Raw genomic sequence first — 21,313 nt, forward strand, 5'->3', positions numbered from 1 at the left:
ATTTTTAAAGATAGAAGCCTTAACTCTTTTTATAATAAACTTTTGAAAATAAACTCTTTATATAAAGGCATCCTCATAAGTATCGGATAAGTATCCAATATTTGTGAAGAAATATCCAACATTAACTGCAAGACTATACTATGTACTACTATATACAACTTTATAGTATATAATTTTCATAGAATTGCATATAGTATATTAGTAATATACTACTAATTATAATTATAATATTTGTTATTCCTAATTCCAGTGATGGATTTGACGTTGTCCGCGATTGGAAGGATATATTATCCGGAGGAGAAAAACAACGAATGGCTATTGCTCGCCTTTTCTATCATAAGTAAAATTGTATTTTTAATACATTTATAAATTTTTGCACTAATTCAATAATTTATTTAAGGCCACAGTATGCCCTTCTTGATGAATGCACAAGTGCAGTATCAATTGACGTTGAGAGTTCAATTTATAAAATTGCCAAAGATATGGGAATTACTCTATTAACAATTACGCATAGACCGACGTTATGGTAAGCAAGAGTAACATAATGTAGAATTTCAAGTTATTAATTTTTTACCTTAATTAGGAAATACCATACTCATATTCTCGAATTTGATGGTTTAGGAAACTGGAGTTTTAGACAAATGGATGAGAACGAGCAACAAAACCATAAGTTCCTTCAATAAATCACTGAATGCTTATAATAAATATATTGGGTGTGTTGCAAAATTAAAGATTTCTTTAAATAAAATATGCGGGTAATTTTACCTGCAAATGTAATTATCTGTTTAATATTTCACTTTTATATTTGATTTGAATTGAAGGTTCTAAAAATTTCAGTAAGCAAAAAATATGGCAATGTGAAAAATAATACACCAACGGAACAATACGAAAGCAAAGATGTTGCCAAACAAAAAATTTTCCGCTCTTTTACTTAAGAATCTTTAACTAAATACAGGGTGGGCCATTTAAAGTTGACCCACTTGATTCTTAAAACAAACACCCAAAAAAAAGTGGACAATTTTTTTTTATTCCAAAAATCATTTATTTGGGTCCAAGTAGTTTAAGTCATTTGTAGTTTTATTTATTAGGTGTAAGTTGTTATGTTATGTAGCCATGTAAGGATTTGTCCGTTGGCGAAATAAATAAAAGGGAGATCATCCGTTCCTCGGGAATTGTTGTTGATTACGAATTAAATAAAGAAAATGTTTGATAACAAAAAAATAACAAGTTAAGATAATCCATTCTGTGGAAAACTTCTCTTAATGACTTTTTACTACAAAAAATTTAATCCGGCAGCCACTGATTTCTGTTAAGCATAAGGAGCGTGTTTAAATGTTTTTGCTTCAAAGAAGTTCGTCTATCCGATATAATTTGACCGGCTCTTATAAACATCCTCTCCGATTCGGTGGATGAAGCCGGGATGCAGAGGTACCGCTTGGCGACTGCAGCCAAGCTTGGGTACTCCAAGAAATGAGTCTGTAGATAAAAAAACGGTTACATATATAATTTTAAAACATTTTATATAATTTGAAAAATATTGTTTTTATTAATTACCTTCCAATACGTAAGAGTCTCCAGAGACTGCATAGAGTTAGGCTTCTCTGTGAACTGCCTAAGTGCCAAGATTGAGTCCACCCTCTTGTTTTTTATTTTAGTTTGACATTTTTCTTGAACGTACCCAATTAGATCCAATCCGTCGACCTCTATTTGTGATTGTTCTTCTTGCTCTACTTCGATTGTAGGAGAAATTGTTAGCTCATCCTCTAACGCCTTTATGGCCTCCGCGGCGTTGAAAGGACTTCTAAAAGCCTCCTTCTTAAATCTCGGATCCAACATAGTGGCAATCCTAGTTACCGTCCTTGTCTCGAACTTAAACAATCGAGCTTCAACTCCTTTCTTTAATAACTCACAGACTTCAAGTCCTTCTGTGGTTTTCAATTTGGTTGTATTTTTTTCTAAGTTTAAGAACAATCCGCACGCCACCGGTATTATTAAAGAAATTGTCACCTTTGTATCGCCAGAGACATAATCTTTTCAGCATATTGAACGCGCTATTCCAGTGGGTTGGCACTTCTTGAATTAGGCTATATGCATTATCACCTTGAGCCGTCTTTAATTTGGCATAAGCAGTGGCGCTACTTTTAAAATACGTCACAATTGCTTTGCACTTACCAAGTGCCGTCTTGACAAGCGATGAGGACAAAACATCTTGTTCAACAAGATTTAGGGTATGAGCGAAACATCCCAAATGACGCTTCTTAAGAAGTTTGCACGCATTTACCATCGTAGCTGCGTTGTCCGTGACAATTGCAATCACTTTGTTAAAAATATGCCATTCATTCAACGCGAGCTCCAAAGTGTGTGCAATATTTTGTCCGGTGTGATTATGTTCATTGGCAAGAGGCATGGTTGACAAAACCACCGACTTCAGCTCAAAATCACTAATAAAGTGTCAGGTTATTGTCAAATAATTAGTGTTCGCTTTTGATGTCCATCCGTCAGTCGTGATTGCACAATATTCTGCATAAGATGTCTTGAAGTTTTGCGATCATACTTAAATGCATGTTTTTTAGATAGATATCGCGAATCTGGTACCGACTTGGTACTTTGTATTTGGGATCAACAATTTTGAGGAGGTTGATAAAACCCTCGTTTTCAACAATTGAAATGGGCTGAACGTACGTGGCGATCATTTTTGCCACTGCCATATCGATGCTATGTTTACGTTTTGATGCGTCCTCATACGTCTTGGCGCTCTCAAAAAACGCAGTTATTTTAGGTACGGGAATTTCTGAAGATTTGTGCTCCAGGTGCTTCCTCGTCAGATGGTCTTTCAAGTTAGACGTATTTCCGCTTGTACGATACGACTTTCAACATATATTGCACCTAGCAGTCCCATCTGTACCACGTGTGAAGAACGTCCACACCTCGGACACCAATAGTTTCTTTGGCTTATTCGCTGCACTCACCTCGTTGTTGTTGTTATCTATTAAACAAAATACACAAGACATACATACATATACGTACACTAATGAATTCTACGGATTTACCTGCTTTTGTTGCCAAAAACTTGTCCATTTTTCACTCTTCATAAATTTTTTGTTTTTTCTGGAACGACGCTTCTGCAACTAGTGATGTTAAATAAACGCGATACATCGAAGGTGGAAAAAAAAATCGATGCATCGCACAGCCCAGCCCAGCCCAGCCATAATATCGATAGTACTATCGATGCTTTTACAGCTCTACCCTGCAGTTAATACCGGATATATATGGCAAAAATCAGATATAGTTGGCTGATGCTTATGAGAATATCATAATATAACCAATTCGTTACGATACAAAATCTAAAAAAAGTCTTAAAATTCTATCTTCAAGAACACTGAAGAACGTTCAGTTATCCCCAGATCCCCAGATTCAGATCCCAAATCAGCAGCTATAGGATATAGTCGGACAATCCTCATGAAATTTGGTGGGTCGTATTATTAAAAAAAAAAAATCATTCGTACAAAACTCTCTTACTTTAAAAACACCGAAGTTATAGCATTTCCGATCAATTAGTTATATGGAAGCTATAGGATATAATCGGCCGATCCCGGCCGTTCCGACTTATATACTGCGTGCAAAGATAAGCACGGTGTGTGCAAAGTTTAAAGTCGATAGCTTTAAAACTGAGAGACAAGTTTACTTAGAAACAGGCAGACGGGCAGACAGACAGACGCACATGCTCATGACCCACATATAACTCAGGAGGTGATCCTGATCAAAATATATATACTTTTTAGGGTCGGAGATGTCTTCTTCACTGCGTTGCACACTTTTGAAAAAAGTTGCAAGAAAAGAAAGCAAACTTTGGGTAGAGCACGGGTGTGTTGCTAAGCTGGGCCATTCTTAAGATTTTCGACATTTAATCGCCCATTCTGTATTACCCATTCTCCCATAAAAATCTTTTCAAATTAAAAAAAAAATACATTTTTTAAGAAAAAAAAAATTATCTTTATGTTTTATTATTATTTAAATTTATTAAATTTATTTTATTATTTTATAATTATTGAATTTATTAAAATTTTTTTTCTATGAAAGCCCTGACCTCAAAATGCTGTTTCGGTTCCCTATCGGATACAGAATGGCGACGATATTGACATTTAAATATATGAAAAAATTAACAGGGAATGCTAATTTTGAAGGGATTTATATCACATTTCTGATTTCAAATATACTCGCCATTTTGCATTGGATTGCGAACGGAGAAAAAAACATATTACATTACACATCGTTTCAAATTAAGTACCGGCCCCGTATCCATATCCATATATTCGGTATAGCGGTATGCTGTACCCAGGACGAGGAGATAATCGATGCAATGATTTGCTACTTGGAGTCGGCCGCGAAACGACCTGCACCTATGCAGAAGAACGCGATACCAAGAGGTATCGTAGAGGCCTTTGAGTGCCGCTAGACTGTCTGAGAAGTTGCAGATTGTGTCTTGATTGCCAGTAAGGGATGGGAATCTAAGTGCTTCCCCGATGGCTATTACTTCAGCTTGAAACACACTACAGTGGTCGGGGAGTCTGAAGGACTCATTTAAACACAACCGGTCGCAGTGGAAACCGCCTCCCACCTGGCCATTCAATTTTGAACAGTCTATATCAATATGAAGGGAACCGGCTGGTCCCGGGATTTGTGTGGCCCATTCCTCCCTCGTTGGAATGGATACCTTATATTTTAAGGTGGGATGATCAACAGGTATACATACGTCTGTAGCCCTCGTAGGCGTGAATTGGTGTAGGTCCAACTTGGTATGTCCATAATTGGTCCATTTCCATACCCCCGTCTCGCGTAGCCTTATTGCTGGTAGCGTGGCTATCTTGGCCCCCACTATCTATACAGGTAAAAGGTCGGGTATGAAGTCTAGGGCGTCTTTTGGTGTGGTACGTAGGCTGCCTGTAATGCCGACCACCGCCATCCATTGCGTTGTCCTAAATTTTTCTCTACATGTGGAGTTTGTGAAAGCAGGCCACCAGACCACCAACCCGTAGAATAGGATGGGTCTTATGACTGCTGTGTAAAGCCATCTGACTATCTGACTTCCAGTCCAGTTTCCTGTCAAGCGTAATCCCTAGGTACTTGGCGTTATCACTGAGGGAGAGTGTTTCTTCTGATAGTTTTGGAAGCCTTAAATTTGTTATTTTGTCCCTAGAAAGTGAAGAGGACATGCTCGGTTTTGGATGGGCTTAACCTAGTCCGTTCCTAACTGCCTATGTTGAGACTGCGACAACATCCGCCAACGCGATAACTTTGCAAACACCACCTTCTAGTATCGTAGAGTGCCTCTTATGACGTATCTTTGAATAGATTCTCCTCTTAATGACGCCTCAACAGCCCTGTTTACCAGGATCTGCTTTATAAGCGTACGGATTGATCGTCCATCTATCGAATACGTTGATATTCCTGGTCTCGTCAGCGCATTGATTATCGAACATGGCAGGATGAACGCACTTTGTCTAGAAAATGTCTAGAAAAGCAATAAGTGCGTATTCGTTGTGTCTAAGTCCCTTTTCGACGAACGAGTGATCTCGTGGAATGCCGCCTCCGTGGATCGGCCCTTTCATACGCATGCTGTAATCCCGATTTATCATCTGGGTTGATGATAAGACTTATGTGGAGACTGATTAGTCTCTCCATTGTCTTGAGCAGGAAGGACGACAGGCTTATAGGTCTGAAGTTCTTAGGGGTGCAGTGTGATGGTTTTCCCGCTTTGGGTATGAACACGATCTTCGTCCGCAACCATGTTGCGGTCACGTTGCCTATTCTGAAAATTTCTGAAAAAGCTACGTAAATTTAGGCGGAGAATAAATGACCGGCAATGGAATAGATCGGCAATGGCCTGATCAGAAGTCGCAGAGGAATTTTTAAACGTAAGCAGGGGTGAAAAAGATACATGTTTACGCTAAGTGTTTACAAATTATAAAACTGCTTTGGATTCTGAGTTCATTGTATCCGGCAGCGGCGAATATAATTTCTATAAGATTTAGCGTTATGCACGGTAAAATTAGACCGAGCTAGTAGATATCTTGAAAAATCAACACTACTGCAGGTTTTTTTATATTTAAGTAAAAGCTTTTTTTTTACATTTTTTAGGTTAGTGAGGCACCTTGTAAACCAAGAAGAATTTGTTGATGCGGACGGATATTTCTATGGCACACATGAGTCAAAAAATGTATTTGTAACTACAATAAAATTTTTCTAAAGTGACGTTAAGATCAGTGCACGCCAGAATAACGGAACAGTCATATGTATCAATAAGGCTATTAAGTTTGTGAAAATCAGCTTTACGGAAACAGCGAATCTTATTTACCACGCGTGGAGACATCTGATCGATACCAGGAGTGGCTTCGATTGAGACCTCCAGCGAGGGGTGATATGGATCCTCTGGGGTTGAAAGGGGAAAAGCTGTGGAGAGAGCTGTATCATCAGGATCAGATACAATATGCTGCCAATATGTGGGAGGGTCAGACATAGGAGGTATATATGAACATGTAATGTATAAAGATTTTAAAAACTCTTGGGATTACCAAACTGTTACCAAACTCTTGGGATTTCTCCCCTTCGCTGAGTTCTATCTCTTCTAAAAGTGGTGTACTTGCTTGGAAAAACTTCGGAGCTAAAGATCGCCGGCTTTAACCAAGTTTCTGAAAAGGCTATAATATGGGATGCAAAAAAAGAACTATCAGAATATAGCTTGAGGAGTTTGCTACGTAGCCCCCTAGTATTCTGATAGGTAAGTGTTAGTGACGATACTAGTTTTTTGGGTTAGTGAGCAAAGAAGAGGTGGAAGGTTGGTCGGTAGTTCCGATATGGGGAAGTTTCATTCCCACTGGTTTTAAATTTTTTAACTTTGCAGTACTAGGCTGATGTTCTTCGACGAAGATGTTCTCTGGCCAAAAACTGGGTGAACAAATCGTCTTAAACATCAGCGCGGGCACACGAATCTTGAAAGAAGACGTGCGCCGTGTAAATTAAATTTAATTAAATTTAGTTATGTCCTCCACCTTTATATCGGCTTTTGTTTTGGCTTTAATATACGCCGAGATATCAATCTCTAAAGTATCAGGGGCAAGCCGAGAAACAAATATATGTTTCGATGGAGGAATCACCTGTAAGGGTTTTGGTGTCGCAGGTACGAGAACTGCAGCATCAGTCGGTGCCAGTTGTTCGGACTGTGGAATACCCTTTTGGGTGACTCTAATGGGGGTTTCGTTTACTAGGACCTGTGGCATCACTTGAAGGGATGCCATGGCGGACATAGCGTACAATTGCGCATTTTCCCTGAGAAATTCGGACGAATTGTTCTCAGTTCTCTCCCTTTGGGTGGCCAGAGATATAAGTGTATAATTGCAAACGTTATAAAAAATGTTTATTTTTTGCATGCAGATGAAGCAGAATGCAGATCAGTTTATGGTGCATGCAAAGACTTAAGGCAAGTACAAAGAGGGCGGCCCGACTAGTCACTGCTAAGCTAAAGCTCTCGATAATGGAGAGGGCGGCCCGACCTAGACATTTAGGGAGCTAAAACTCTCTAAAGAAAGCTAGTGAATCGAGCTCCATTGGATTGATTTTCATCCATTTGATGCAAAAGAAGCGTTTTGGGAAAATTAAATCGGCAGAACTCCTGTCCGCGTATTAGGCAGGAAGCACTATGCTTGTGGCGTTAACTTCTTGCAGCTCAGGATCGTCTCAATTTGTAGTAATAAACTTTTCGATAAAGTTTATTACTTGCTTAGAAGCACCAGCAAGCCAGTACATGCCATGAAATTGGGGAGATTATCTCGGGTTCGACCGTGGCGAGAAGTGGGTCTCCCACAAGAAAGTGCCCGGGTGTAAGAGCCAACAGATCAGCAGGGTCTTCGGACATTGGCGCGAGTGGCCACGAGTTCAGGCACGCCTCGATCTTCGCCAGGAGGGTAGCCAGCTTCTCAAAGGTGTATTTCCGCGTGGCGGTGGACTTGTGGAACAAGGTCTTGAAGCTCTTGACGCCTCCTTCCCACAGGCCCCCCAAGTGGGGAGCTCCCGGAGGAATGAAATGCCAGAGAAGCTGCTGGTGACTATAGGCACCCGTCACAGCCCCTTTTAGGCTCTGGAGAAAATCGCGGGATAGTAGGGCAGCTGCCCCCACAAAGGTCTTCCCGTTGTCGGACTGCACTTGTCGGCGGCATCCTCTCCGGGAAACGAACCGTGTGAAAGCCGCCAGAAATTTCTCGGGCGTAAGGTCAGACGTAGGCTCTAGATGGGTGGCCTTAGTGGAGAAGCACACAAACAGCAACACATAACCCTTTGTGATGAGACAGGCCCTCCCCGTGTAGTTTTTATATCGAAAAAGCCGGCATAATCCACACCGGTGTACAAGAATGGTCGCGAGAAGGACGTCCGTTCCCTAGGTAGCTCTCCCATGAGTTGCGTCTGCAACTTCTTCTTGTGGATGACACATTCTTGACCAAATTCCTCACCCTAGGAATCCAGAATTTGGCCCGGATCAGACGTATCATCAGCTGATTGCCACCGTGCAGCGGGATGCGATGCGTACATTGAACCTCAATTGAATTGAGGAGTCGAGACAGATGGCAATCGTACGGAAGGATAATAGGGTGCCTTTCGTCATATTGGAGAAGCTCAGAGGACGTGACTCGCCCGCAGGCGAATCCACGAAGGGGTTCAGATTTTAAATCGGACTGGATGCCGATATTGGACGCTTTTCGCTTAAGCAGCTCATCTCAGAGATGAAGTGTCTGCGCTGAGTGACGGAAACTAGAAGACGTTCAGCCGACGTAACCTCATTAGCTGTCAGGTGCTGACAGCTTCGAACGAGGATCGAATCTTCCGCGCGCGCTGGATGAAGCGATTAACATAGGCAAGGACTCGCAATGCCTTGTCGAGTGTGCAAAAACGTTCAAGAAGATCTTCGGGGGGCGCCTTCGCGACATGGACCTTCACTGCTCGCTTCTTGACTTCAGTCACAGGGGCATCATTGCCTTGAGTGGGCCAGTCGCTGCGAGTCCTTTGCAGCCAGTCAGGACCGTGCCACCACAACTGGTTATCCGCAAGATCTTGGAGAGCTACGCCCCAGCTAGCGAGATCCGCAGGGTTCTTTTCGGAGCGGACATGTGCCTATTTCTGCACGTCGGTGAACTGGGTGATCTTGGTCACCCGGTTGGCCACGAACGTTGTCCACTGACACGCTGGCTTTTGCAGCCACGCGAGGACAATAGTCGAGTCCGTCCAACAGTATAGGGCAGACGCGGCCCCTGGCATCTTTGGCAGAACGGCGGGGGCCATCTCAGTCTTTGCAGTCAGCAGGTTTACTATTACCGTAGACCCAACCTCGACACGGACGTAAATTGCTGCACCGTACGCCTTCTGTGAAGCGCCGCAGAACCCGTGGTGTTCGAACTTTAGGTGTGGTCGGAACGCGACCCACCGAGGAACAGGAATCTGATCGAGCACCGAGTAATTCTTTAGGAAGTCAACCCATCGCTGACATAAATCTTGAGGGAGGGCGTCGTCCCACCCTAGATCCAGATCCAGATCGATGTCGAGGAAATCAGCACGAAGGAGGTGGTCGCTCGGAATGTCGGCCAGGATCGCTTTGTTATTCGACGTCCATTTCCTGAGTGGGAGCCCTGCCGACTCTAGGGCCCCTTTCAGCTCCCGAATCGCAGCTTGGGCTTCCGCTTTGGAGTCTGCCCCCGCGAGAACGTCATCAACGTACATAAACTGCCGGATAATTTGGCTTGCCTGCGGATACTTCGACTCTTCGTCGTCAGCGAGCTGGTAAAGGACACGGATCGCCAGGAACGGGGCAGAATTGACACCGAAGGTGACCGTTTTCAACTCGTAGTCGCGGATCCCCATCGGGATTGCGAAACAAAATACGTTGGAGCGGAGTATGCTTCGGGTCAACCCAAATTGGCCGATACATCTTCTCGATGTCGGCGTTGAAGACAAACGTAAAGTATCGCCACTTTAGAATTTGAATCGTCAGGTCGGATAGTAAGACCGGGCCCGCGTAAGGAATGTCGTTCAGACTGGTCCCGTTTGCGGACAGGCTCGAAGCATTGAAGACCACCCGCACCTTGGTGGTCGTGCTTTCGGGCCTGAAGACGGCATGATGTGGAAGATAGTCGGTAGCGGAACTGCTCGCGGGAGAGACCTCGGTCATGTGGCCTAAGTCGATGTATTTCTGGATTACCGAGTCATAGTGGGCTTTAAGGGGCAGATCCCTCTGCAGGCGCTGCTCATTACCCAGGAACTGAGCAAGAGCAAAGGACCGTGAAGCCGCTAGCTCGGAACCCTTCTGCTCGGGGTCGCGTAAGGGGAGCGTCACAACGTACTTGCCACACTCGTCTCTTCTCGTCGTCTGGACAAAATTGTGCTCGCAAACTGAATCCGATTCCGAACTGATATGTGTGGGCACATCTTCCACCTCCCAGAATTTGGTGAGAACCTGATCCAGTAAGTCACCGAGGCTGCGGGCAACTCGTGTGGAAAAAACGGACACACTGCAGGGGTTGGCTGTAGATAATGGGCCTGTCAGAACCCATCCAAAAATGGTCTCCTGACCGAGAAGCGACCCGCAGATGTCTTGGAAATTCCGAGGAGAATGGACGGAAGAATGTCAGCTCCTAATAACACATCCACTTGAGAGATCTCAAAGAACTTGTGGTCCGCCAGGGGAATGTCGGGCAGCCCCTTGAGGCGATCTCGCGGAATCGGATATGATGGCAGATTTCCTGCCAACTGCGGAAGAACGTAAGCCACAGTCTCTATTTGTAGCCCGGGTCTAGACGGCGACCGAATGGAGAAATGGCACAATTTAGTAGACTGCGCGGAAATGGTCTTATTAAGGCCGGAAACTTGGGCATGAATCGTCTTGAAGGGAAGCTTGACAAGGTTGAACAGTCGTTCCGTTATGAAAGTCGCTTTGGACTCTGAGTCTATCAGTGCTCGTGCCTGGAAGCTGCACCCCAAATGGCACACGTTGATAAGGGCCGTGCCCAGTAGGACGGCTCCTGACCCGGAAGCGAAACACACCTGCACATCCGACTGATCCTCTGAGCTGTTTGTGCTTCTGGCAACCTGTGCGGGTCGAGCCCTTGCTGGCGTAGGCGGACTTGGAGCGGTTGCGAACGGATTGCCGCGGTGCAGGAGGGTGTGGTGTCGGCTGTGACATGTGAAACAGGTATGGACGCTCGTGCAATCTCCCTGCTGGTGCCCTCGGGCAAAACAGTTTAAACATAACTGCTTCCTCTTAATATAGTCAGAGCACTCATTTACGTCTATCTCTAGGAAACGCGGACATAAGCGAATGGGGTGGTTCTCCCTTGAACAGAGATCGCAGCCTCTTTGGGCCCGGAACCACTCGAGTCTCGTATGAATTGAGCCTCCGAGCAGGGGCAGTAGGAAGTCCCGACCCTGGCGGAAATGGCCCGGAGCCACTAGGCCTGACGTCGTCGATTGCCTCCAGCGTGCGATGGCGCTCTATCAGGAAGTTATTTAACTCCTTCCATGTTGGTATTTCGGCCTTATTATGTACGGATTGCTCCCACATAGAAAGTGTGACTTTGGGGAGCTTTGAGGAAATAATGAATACCAGAAGACAGTCCCAAGCCCCAACATTGATGGAGGACATTTCTAGGGCTGTCAAACAACTCTGAATGGTGGCTTGCAGCTCCTTCAGCGCGACCCCGGACTCTTGAGAAATAGCCTGGATGTTGAAATGGATCTTCAAGTGGCTGTTGACCAATAGCCGCCGGTTCTCAAAGCGGTCTGTGAGGCTTTGCCACGCTACGACAAATCCCTCATGGGTAAGCGGAGCCTTAGAAACAATGGCGTGGGCGTCACCACTTGTTTTTGACAGTAAGTGGAACAACTTCTCTACCGGGGTGAGCCGCGAGTTTTGGATGTAAATGGCCGTAAACAAGTCTCTGAAGGTGGGCCACGGAAGATAATCACTCGCGAAGACCTCGGTATCCACCGGAGGTAACCGGCAACCTGTAGACGTGGGCGTGTGTACATTGGCGGATTGGGAAGCAATTTTCTCCCAAAGCTGGGCAATACACCTCGAATAGACGGAGTAACAGAAGCTGTGTTCGATTCCAGCACTGTCGAGGTGGCCGCATTGTCGTCTGACATGGCTAACAAATCGGAGCAGCTCTCATAGCTTTTCTCCACCTTTTCCCACAGTGCCCGAATTTGGTCCCGATGAACCTCGCAAATGTATTGGGAGCCTACTTCCGTTTCTCTGGCGCCCGGAGTATTTATGTTAGCCTCAAATTGGCTAATTCGATCTGTTGTGGCGATGAACTTTTTCAGCGCCACTTCGACCGCAATTTCAGCCATTTTCGCAACGGAGCGAGTATGCCTCTGTGAAGGACCGGGGATTGTATTGACGGATTCGTCACTCTTTGCCCTTGGAATGGCACTAGTCGCCTTAGGCTTCAACAGAGGCGTCCGCGGAGATGCGGATTGAGATCTGTCCAAACGGATGGTTAGGATCGGACGCGGCTTTTTGTCGTCTCCCGTGGGCATTCTCAGACACCAAGTCGCTGGTCAGCGCTTGTCGACTGACTTGCGCAACAGGTGCCTCGTACGAAGTGGTGCCCGGTCACACTAATGTGATAAGAACGGTGGGATCGCGGATGAAATGCGATTACAAGGAGCAAGTGGGAACTAGTGGCGCCGATGTCGAAAGAAATGCGTGTGCGGCACAATTCGAATGTGGAAAAAACTTCAGGAACAAAAAAAAAACCCAAAAGGAGACGAGGTTTGTGGAGATTGTAGGCGGATGTTGCCTGATGCGGAGTAGAAGCAGCGTTAGAGGCACGGAAAATGGACAAGTATCGGAAAGTTCGTGCTCGTTCGAAAACAAATTGATGACGAACTATATATGTATATTTATACAAGTGTGGCTCGTACGTTTTTGATTTTAAGTATTGAGTGGCGGGGAAGGTGAATAAAAAAAAACTGGCCCTTCGCTCGAACGGAAAATAATAATTAAATAAATTGTGGCGGATATAATTATAAATATATAAATTTAATTATAAATATATAAATTTATAATTAATTGATATTCTTTTTTTGAAGTTAGTTGTTACGCAGCCGGTTATGCTGTCGGCACCCTGTACCCCAAAGGAAAAAAAACGGCACCAAAAAAAGCACAACACGGCTACTACGGCGGCTAGGTTGAGAATTTAAGCGACACAATCACGGATTAGTAGTGAAATGGCGGCTTATGATTATTGGTTTTAGAAAATTTAAGACATTTTTTTTAAATTTTTATCGGTTATATATTTCCTGAAATTGGAGTCAGAAAATATTTGGAAATATATGGACATGCATGCAAGTACGGATATATGTAGGGCATGTGAGGCATACATATGTTGGCACAGTGGAACGTAGATAAGTGGACTTTATATTACTGTATATATTAAATTTTGTCGGTTATGAATTTCCTGAAATCGGAGGCAGAAAATATTTGGAAATATATGGACATGCATGCAAGTACGGAGCACAGTGGAGCGTTGATAAGTGGACTGCATAACTGGTGGAACAGAAAAGTTATGTGGTGTAGAAAATTGGGGAAGAAATAAAACAAATATTACGACAGCGGACTGTTCGGTGAATTTGGAAATTTCCGGAACTAATTCACACTGACTGGTCAATTTTAATTATGCCCTTTTTTGTCACCACACAATTTCACTGTTCACTTGCGGATTTTTGTTTTTTCTTTGCGGATTAATTGCACCGAAGAAAAAAAATATATGTACATATGTGTATATGTATGTATATGGATGCCCATATGCCTCGACCGTTGGCAAGCGAATGGACAACGGAGAGGCCAAAAACGGCGAGGAATATGGCAAAGCACACAACACGTAGACGGATGGAAAACTTTGTAGAATTTGTAGAAAATCTCAAACTGCCGTTGTGTCGGAAAACTTGGACTTGGACTTGGAGTTGACACGGTAGGAAAAAAACAAATCTTGCAGCAGTGTGAACGAAATTTAATGTTCGGACCACTGCTGAAGACCGGCAGAGAGACGGAGACGGAAAAATTTCGTACTTATCTTTTGGCGGAACAATGCCGGGAACTGCTGGTAGTGAATATCCAAAAATATATACGGCTCGAAGGTTCCGAAAATAAGGATGAAATCAGGCGTCTTCGGGGTAAATTCAAAAAAACGCTTTCAGCTTTATTTCGCTGCTTACAGGAGATTGAATTAAGTAGAACAATAAAATGCCGATCGACGACAACCAACGAGAGAGAGAGTGCACAGAGGGGCAAGTGCAGATGCGCTCTTCAGCGCGGATGCGCTCTTCAGCGAGGGTGCGCTCTTCAGCGCGGATGCGCTCTTATGCACAGCAGAGCGGCACAACGGCCCCTCACCTAAACACATTGAAAAAAAAATATCCCAAAAAAATAGTTTTTGAACAATTTCATTATTTGCCGCAATCTATAATCGAAGTACCGGGAGCACGTCACTGGATCGGATCAGATTAACCGAGCATTTTCGGAGCTGGAAAGAGCTGACGTTTCTTTCTCGCTTATAGCCCTATCGTCCAATAGAAGGGAAACGATAACTAAAAGTTCATTCCACTTAGTTTCAGCAACGAAAAGAGTAATGCAAAACGTTGGCAACCCAAGTTGTCGAATCATAGCAAAAACTTTTTTTTCAGCCTCCCAATGAGCTGGTGACTTTTTGCGTAAAGCAATTGAAATCGAATTTTGTATATGCTGCATTTCGTAAAATTAATACATGCATAAATTAATAAAATTAATTAATTAATGTAATAAAATTATGACGTATATAAATATGACGTATAAAATTATTATGATGTATAAAACTTTAGGAACTACGGCGCAACGACGGTCGTAAAATCGGATATGAGATCTGGCTTTTTTCGCATAAGTGGTATTTCCTTTAAATATTTTTCCGCAAGAATTAATTGGAAAGGAACGTTCCCCTGCGTCTTTTTCAAGCGTTAAGCTTGTTGTCCAATGGCCTAAACCCGGTGCCAATGCAATGCGCTGAATTGCAGTATAATTATTTTCCAATAATGTTTCACGGCATCCGGGATTTAAATTTTCTTCGAGCTCCGCATCATTTTGGGATAGGTGTTGCTGCTGAAGAAGAAGCTGCGTATCCTTTCAACATCCGCCATAATTTCATTTCGAAATTTAGTTATAGGAAAAGCAGGGTTCCTAAAAACAATAATAAAGAATGTATAGAGATATTTGACGGCAACTGATTGGTTTGTAGCTCTTGAACTTAAAGACTTATTTGTCTCAAACAAGAAAACTACATTTTCGGCAATATTTTGCTTGGCATAAATTATAATTCCATTTTTGCCAATACCATTCAATCGATTGCTATCAATTCTTCTTATAATGTCGAAACCTTGAAAAGAAAAATCTTCGCTGGGAAGAGTCCAAGTTTCGACAAAACAAACAAAATTTGCTGAACAAATAATAGGGTCATTGAAAATATCTTCGCGATGGCTTCGAAGAGTCCCAACATTATGGTACTATAGAGAGATAGTAATCTTGCTTTCCCCAGAATCCCTTCGTCGCTTTCGATGCTCTTCAGTTCTCTGAAGAGAAATACTGACGAAATACTACGACAATACTAATACACGACAACAGGGGAAGATGCGGGAAGAACAAATTCGACAAATGGCTCTGGATGCTTCCCAAAGGCAGTTGTAACGCAATATGGACGCAAAAGCTCAACTTTCGGACGACAAACTGGATCATGAACGAGAACACCTGTAAAATAGGATTCAAGCATCAGCGACTACAAGCGAAATTCGTATTTGCTGTGGATGATCATGGTCCCATTCGCAGGTAATGGATTATACATCCAAATTTTCTCTCCTAAACGTTGGCAACACCTTTTTTTTGTCAAGGAAATTTCCTAGTCCGTCCTGTGGCTATAACTTTTGCCACACTTGTCGTCGTGCCATCTCTCTTGGCAAACTCCCATCACTCTGCTTTTCTAATGAGTTAGACTTCCCAGAAATTCCTAAGGACTTAAATGGACTCAGTCCGTCAGCCAACGGGTACAACAGGGGGACCTACGCGCAAGCAATTGCGTGCCGTAACTGTGTACACCGCTGGTAGTGCGACTATACTCTCCACGCGAGGGCGGCTGGTAACAGGTCCCGGTAAGGTCATGTTTCTGCCGAGGATGCTGGCTAATGGTAGTCGGGCGGGGAGAAGAACACTCCCTTCCTTAAATCACCCCAATCCAAGGTGGAACAGCATATGTCGAAGGATGCGTGTCCGAGGGGGGGCTCGGACGCTAATATGCGAACTTTGGGGGACCGGCCGACCTCCCAGTTTTAACCAGGCTTATTGTGACAAGCGGGCTATATCATGATGGACGAACCCCTTCCCGCCTACCCGTGGGACCAAAATATGAATTCTACCGATCAAACAAAAAACCTAAGTGGAGAACGGAACTCCCTAAAAAAGTCCGGAACTGGGGTCAATGACCCGTCAAACTCCAAGGCCCTCAAAAGCCAAGGAGTTGCTGAGATGGAGAAGCCCCCCACAGAAGGGCAACATCTGGAGGCGGGACGCGCCGGTGCGGAGGAGGTTGCCAAGGCTTCCTCTTTCAAGGCGGGGACCACTATGGGACCACCGAACGGCGTGGAGAGGAAGACCCCGGGGTCAACCTCTAAACCAACCGGCGGGGCCCCTAAGGCTAAGCCTGGTCCGGGAGCGTCTCACTCGACGCAGCGTTAAGGCTCTTACAAAGACAGGAGAAGAGCAGCCTTCATTTTGATGAGGGCGGAGCCATCGGCCGAAGCCAACCCGGACCAGGCCGAGATCATTAAGTGGGCAAGGGAGATCCGGCCCGACTTTAATCCGGAAAAGGCGGGAGTGAGGCTGGATCCGAAAGAGTACGCTCTCACAATGAATTAATGCGGATTAATCTGATCGCGAAGCAGTAGAGCAACGTCTTCAGCAGCAATATCTGTCCCAAAATGGTGCATTGTAACTGCGCTTCCGCGCTCTTTCCACTTTACCCATGTCATCTAAGTCTATTTAAAAAGGAGACTAGAGTACGCTCACACAATGAATTAATGCGGATTAATCTGATCGCAAAGCAGCAGAGCAACTTCTTCAGCAGCAATATCTGTCCCAAAATGGAGCAGAGCTCGAAAAAAACTTAAATCCCGGAGGCCATGAAACATTATTGGAAAATAATGCTACTGCAATTCAGCGCATTGCATTGGCACCGGGCTTGGGCCGTCGGCCAACAAGCTTAGCGCTTGACGAAGACGCAGAGGAACTTTCCTTTCAAACTTTTTCTTGCGGAGAAATATTTAAATGAAATACCACTTATGCGAAAAAAAACCAGATCTCAAATCCGATTTTACGACCGTCGTTGCGCCGTAGTTCCTAAACTTGTATACATGTATTAATTTTACGAAATACAAAATTCGATTTCAATTGCTTTACCTAAAAAGTCAGGTGGGGTAACCGCTGGTAATCTTCGGGGTGACTCATTTGTTGACAGACTTGTGCAACAAGTGATGGCTACCACATACCTAAAGAGTTACCGTATGCACCAGCTCATTGGGAGGCTGAAAAAAAACAAAGTTATTGCTGTGATTCGACAATTTGGGTTGCCAACGTTTTTCAATACTCTTTCCGTTGCTAAAACTAAGTGGAATAAACTTTTAGTTATCGTTTCCCTTCTATTGGACGATAGGGTTATAAGCGAGAAAGAAGTGCCAGCTCTTTCCAGCTCCGAAAATTCTCGGTTAATCCGATCCGATCCTGTGACGTGCTCCCGGTACTTTTATTATAGATTGCTGCAAATAATGAAATTGTTCGAACGCGATATTTTTGGGGAATTGAATGTTTCCCATTTTTATTGGAGAATCAAATTCCAGCGCAGTAAATCTCCGCACTTTCATGGCATGTACTGGCTTGCTGGTGGTCCTAAGCTCGAATACGCCGAAAATACCGAGCAAGTAATAAACTTTATCGAGAGATTTATTACTACAAATTGAGACGATACTGAGCTACAATAAGTTAACGCCACAAGCATAGTGCTTCCTGCCTAATACGCGGACAGGATTCCTGCCGAATTGCCGTATCCTCCTATGCCCAAAACGCTTATTTTGCATCCAATAGATGAAAAAGAAGTAATTGTTGAAGAACATAAAAATGAAGACGCAGCCTTATATAATAATTTATATTCTTGACCGATGTGAGCAAAGGCATGCGCAGTTGGAAGGTAGTTGTTTAGCAGATTTTGCGGCTTGGTACAGATGTGTCAACCAAAGTGCACAATCTGCCGCTAATCATAGGGAAAACTATGATGAAACAAATGATGTGGAGGTAGATAACGAAGATTAACTTGCTGAGCAAAGCTATCCACTGATGGATGGGTCTGGTTGTGTTAAGAAACGTAGGCATCCCCTGATTTCTATTATTTTCGAGAGCTTTTAATGCTCTTCTACCCTTGGCGAAATGAAGAAGCTGAACTTCTTTCCAACGACACGAAAACACATTCCGAGCAAATAATGAAGCCATTAAGACCAAAAAAGAACTATGATGTGTTTGATGATATGGAGTTAGAAAGAGTTCTGGAAGATTTGCAAGAGGATAGGGGGGATAATGCTCCTGTTGCGGAAGAACCTACCTCCCAATTTTCAGACGAAGAGTTTAGAGCAGTGGTGCCCAAGCTCTGCATACTGGAGAGCAAGTTCCCATACCAATGCAAAAAATCATCAATAAATTGGTGCGAGATTTTTCCCCATCCATGTGGGTGGACTAAAAATAAAATTAAAGTAACATTCAGAAGGGGTTTAAAAATATCAATATAATAAAAAATACATTTTATTACAGCAATTTTAAATAGGCACTACATATTATACAAAAATTTATTATTATACTGTGATAAATAAAGCAGAGCTTCTTACTTAAAAAAAAATTTTCTGCTAAGAACAAATTCATCGCTTCAGGTCGGGTATTTTGGCAGAAAAAAAACCACCAAAAAAACCAAAAAAAAGGAATATCTTGCAGTGAAAAGTTTTCGGCACTCCAACAAAAAACTGCTTTCGGATTAGCACGATTGAGTTAAATAGGGAAAACACGAAAAATTGTTATTGTAATTGCCCTTTGCCTATGCTGGGACCAACGAAGCTAATGACGTGAGCAACGGAATGTTGTTTGTAAAAATATTTTTTACGAAAATGTTGTTGAAGGGGCCGGTGTAGGAAAAAGCAGACTTGTGACTTGGCGAACAAATAGCTTCGGAGCAAGCTTCCTGGTGCTACGGATTCGGCAAAGGTTTTATTATGTGCTTATGACTTATAAAGCAACTTTAATTATTTTGAGCTCACAGAAATAATGCGCCAAATAGGCGACCATGCATTTTCTCAAGCCCTAAATCATTTATCCGAGGCTTTGAGGACAATTGCAGATATAGAGCTCTTTAAACAAAGAGTTGTTTCACATAGCAAAGTTCCTGATGATGCTATTTATTTATTTTTTTCTAACGAAGAAGTTAAAAAAGTTAAAAATAGAAGTTAAAACGGAAGAGTTGGAATCCACTGCTGTTGATACAGTGAAAACTGCGAACATATCTGGACGAAACAGAGAAAACACGTTAAGATATGCTCGAAATATGAAAACCTCTGAAACACAGGGTTTGCCATATGTTCTTCATCTCAAAACAACTGCTAAATATATGGTAACCGTCAATATAGATACTGGTCAGCAATGGAGCAACTGGTCAGCTAATTGACCATTGCTTAGTGAATGGGTCAAATTTAGTGACGCGACTTTAGATTTATTTTGAACCCACGGTTGGCGCTATCGCCAGATCTAAAGTTCGGAACAGTCCCGGTTCGGAACAGGCCTCTCGAGTTTTTTAATGTAGAAGATCCGAACATGCTTCTGTTGACCGAAAACAATTCTCAATTATTCCTGTTGAGGGTATTAGCATCCGCAAAAGCCAAGGAGCAAATAAATTGATAGCAACAGATTGAATGGTATTGGCAAAAATGGAATTATAATTTATGCCAAGCAAAGTATTGCCGAAAATTAAGTTTTATTGTTTGAGACAAATTAGTCTTTAAGCTCAAGAGCTACAAACTAATCAATTGCCGTCAAATATCTCGATACATCCTTTATTATTGTTTTTAGGAACCCTACTATTCCTATAACACAATTTCGAAATGAAATTATGGCGGATGTTGAAAGGATCCGCAGCTTTTCTTCAGCAACAACTTCCTCAGCAGCAACACCTATCCCAAAATGATGCGGAGCTCGAAGCAAATATAAATCCCGGATGCCATGAAACATTATTGAAAAAAAATTATACTGCAATTCAGCGCAATGCATTAGCACCGGGTGAAGGCCGACAGCCAACAAGCTTAGCGCTTGAAGAAAATGCAGAGGAACATTCCTTGCCAACTATTTCTTGCGGAGAAATATTAAAAGGAAATACCGCCTATGCGAAAAAAGCCAGACCCAAATCCGATTTTACGACCGTCGTTGCGCTTTAGTTCCTAAAGTTTTATACATGTATTCATTTTCGAAATGCAGCGTAAACAAAATTCGATTTCAATTGTTTTACGCAAAAAAACAGGAGCAGCTACCTCTGGTAATCTGCGGGATGAATCATTTGTCGACAGACTTGTGCAACGTAATGATGGCTACCACATCCTTAAAGGGTTAAGGTCTGCACCAGCTCATTGGGAGGCTGAAAAAAAAAGTTTTTGCTATGATTCGATAATTTGGGCTGTCAACATTTTTCATGACTCTTTCCGTTGCTGAAACCAAAGATTATAAAGAACGTAGATGGGACATCAGGGCCCAAAACGGTCAACTTTTTGCGTCGAGCTTGTTGGTGAGGGAGGAACGCACATGCATACGATTCTATTTTTAGAACTCTTTACATGTATCCGTCAACAAAAATGTGAACCTATGTATGTATGTGTGACTGCTCCCACGCGGAGTAAAAATGTTTTGGCTTCCAAATTTCAATTTCAATTTCTCGTTTCTGTTTTCAATGCGGCGATGAGGTAGTTAGTAGAACAAATAGTATTTTAAATCGCTGCAGATCGAGACAGGGTGGTAGCGTAATGCATAGAGTGAGTGCATAGTTACTCAATGTATAATTATTCTGAATTATTCGGTGTAGGAAAAAGCAGACTTGTGACTTGGCGAGCAAATAGCTTCGGAGCAAGCTTCCTGGTGCTACGGATTCGGCAAAGGTTTTATTATGTGCTTATG

General features: G+C 43.1%; 4 protein-coding genes across 10 annotated transcripts in view; 1 reads left to right on the plus strand and 3 right to left on the minus strand.

The window, feature by feature from the left end:
* The window catches only part of Abcd1 (ATP binding cassette subfamily D), a 100,888-nt gene extending 100,111 nt beyond the window's left edge, over window positions 1–777 (plus strand). For all 7 annotated transcript variants that reach the window (XM_043213419.2, XM_070282353.1, XM_070282352.1 and 4 more), the window contains 3 exons: window positions 251–340; window positions 401–526; window positions 584–777. In XM_043213419.2, the coding sequence (XP_043069354.1) occupies window positions 251–340; window positions 401–526; window positions 584–683 (316 nt within the window). In that variant the 3' untranslated portion in view covers window positions 684–777. The remainder of the gene's footprint in view (window positions 1–250; window positions 341–400; window positions 527–583) is intronic.
* A 278-nt stretch (window positions 778–1,055) lies between these two features.
* On the minus strand, window positions 1,056–3,129 carry LOC138926813 (uncharacterized). Its single transcript, XM_070282355.1, has 3 exons — window positions 3,051–3,129; window positions 1,555–2,986; window positions 1,056–1,476 (listed from the first exon to the last, which is right to left on the minus strand). Exons 2-3 carry the CDS (start codon window positions 1,834–1,836, stop codon window positions 1,285–1,287), a joined length of 474 nt encoding a protein of 157 aa, XP_070138456.1. The 5' UTR covers window positions 1,837–2,986; window positions 3,051–3,129; the 3' UTR covers window positions 1,056–1,284.
* Window positions 3,130–7,777: 4,648 nt separating this feature from the next.
* LOC138926905 (uncharacterized) lies at window positions 7,778–8,543 on the minus strand. Its single transcript, XM_070282514.1, has 2 exons — window positions 8,505–8,543; window positions 7,778–8,293 (listed from the first exon to the last, which is right to left on the minus strand). The coding sequence occupies exons 1-2, from the start codon at window positions 8,541–8,543 to the stop codon at window positions 7,778–7,780; spliced, it is 555 nt and encodes a 184-aa protein (XP_070138615.1).
* A 619-nt stretch (window positions 8,544–9,162) lies between these two features.
* Window positions 9,163–9,906, minus strand: LOC138926906 (uncharacterized). Its single transcript, XM_070282515.1, has one exon. It carries the CDS (start codon window positions 9,904–9,906, stop codon window positions 9,163–9,165), a length of 744 nt encoding a protein of 247 aa, XP_070138616.1.
* Window positions 9,907–21,313: the final 11,407 nt, after the last annotated feature.

This window comes from Drosophila bipectinata, chromosome 4, assembly GCF_030179905.1.
Source record: "Drosophila bipectinata strain 14024-0381.07 chromosome 4, DbipHiC1v2, whole genome shotgun sequence".
NCBI classification, from domain to species: domain Eukaryota; kingdom Metazoa; phylum Arthropoda; class Insecta; order Diptera; family Drosophilidae; genus Drosophila; species Drosophila bipectinata.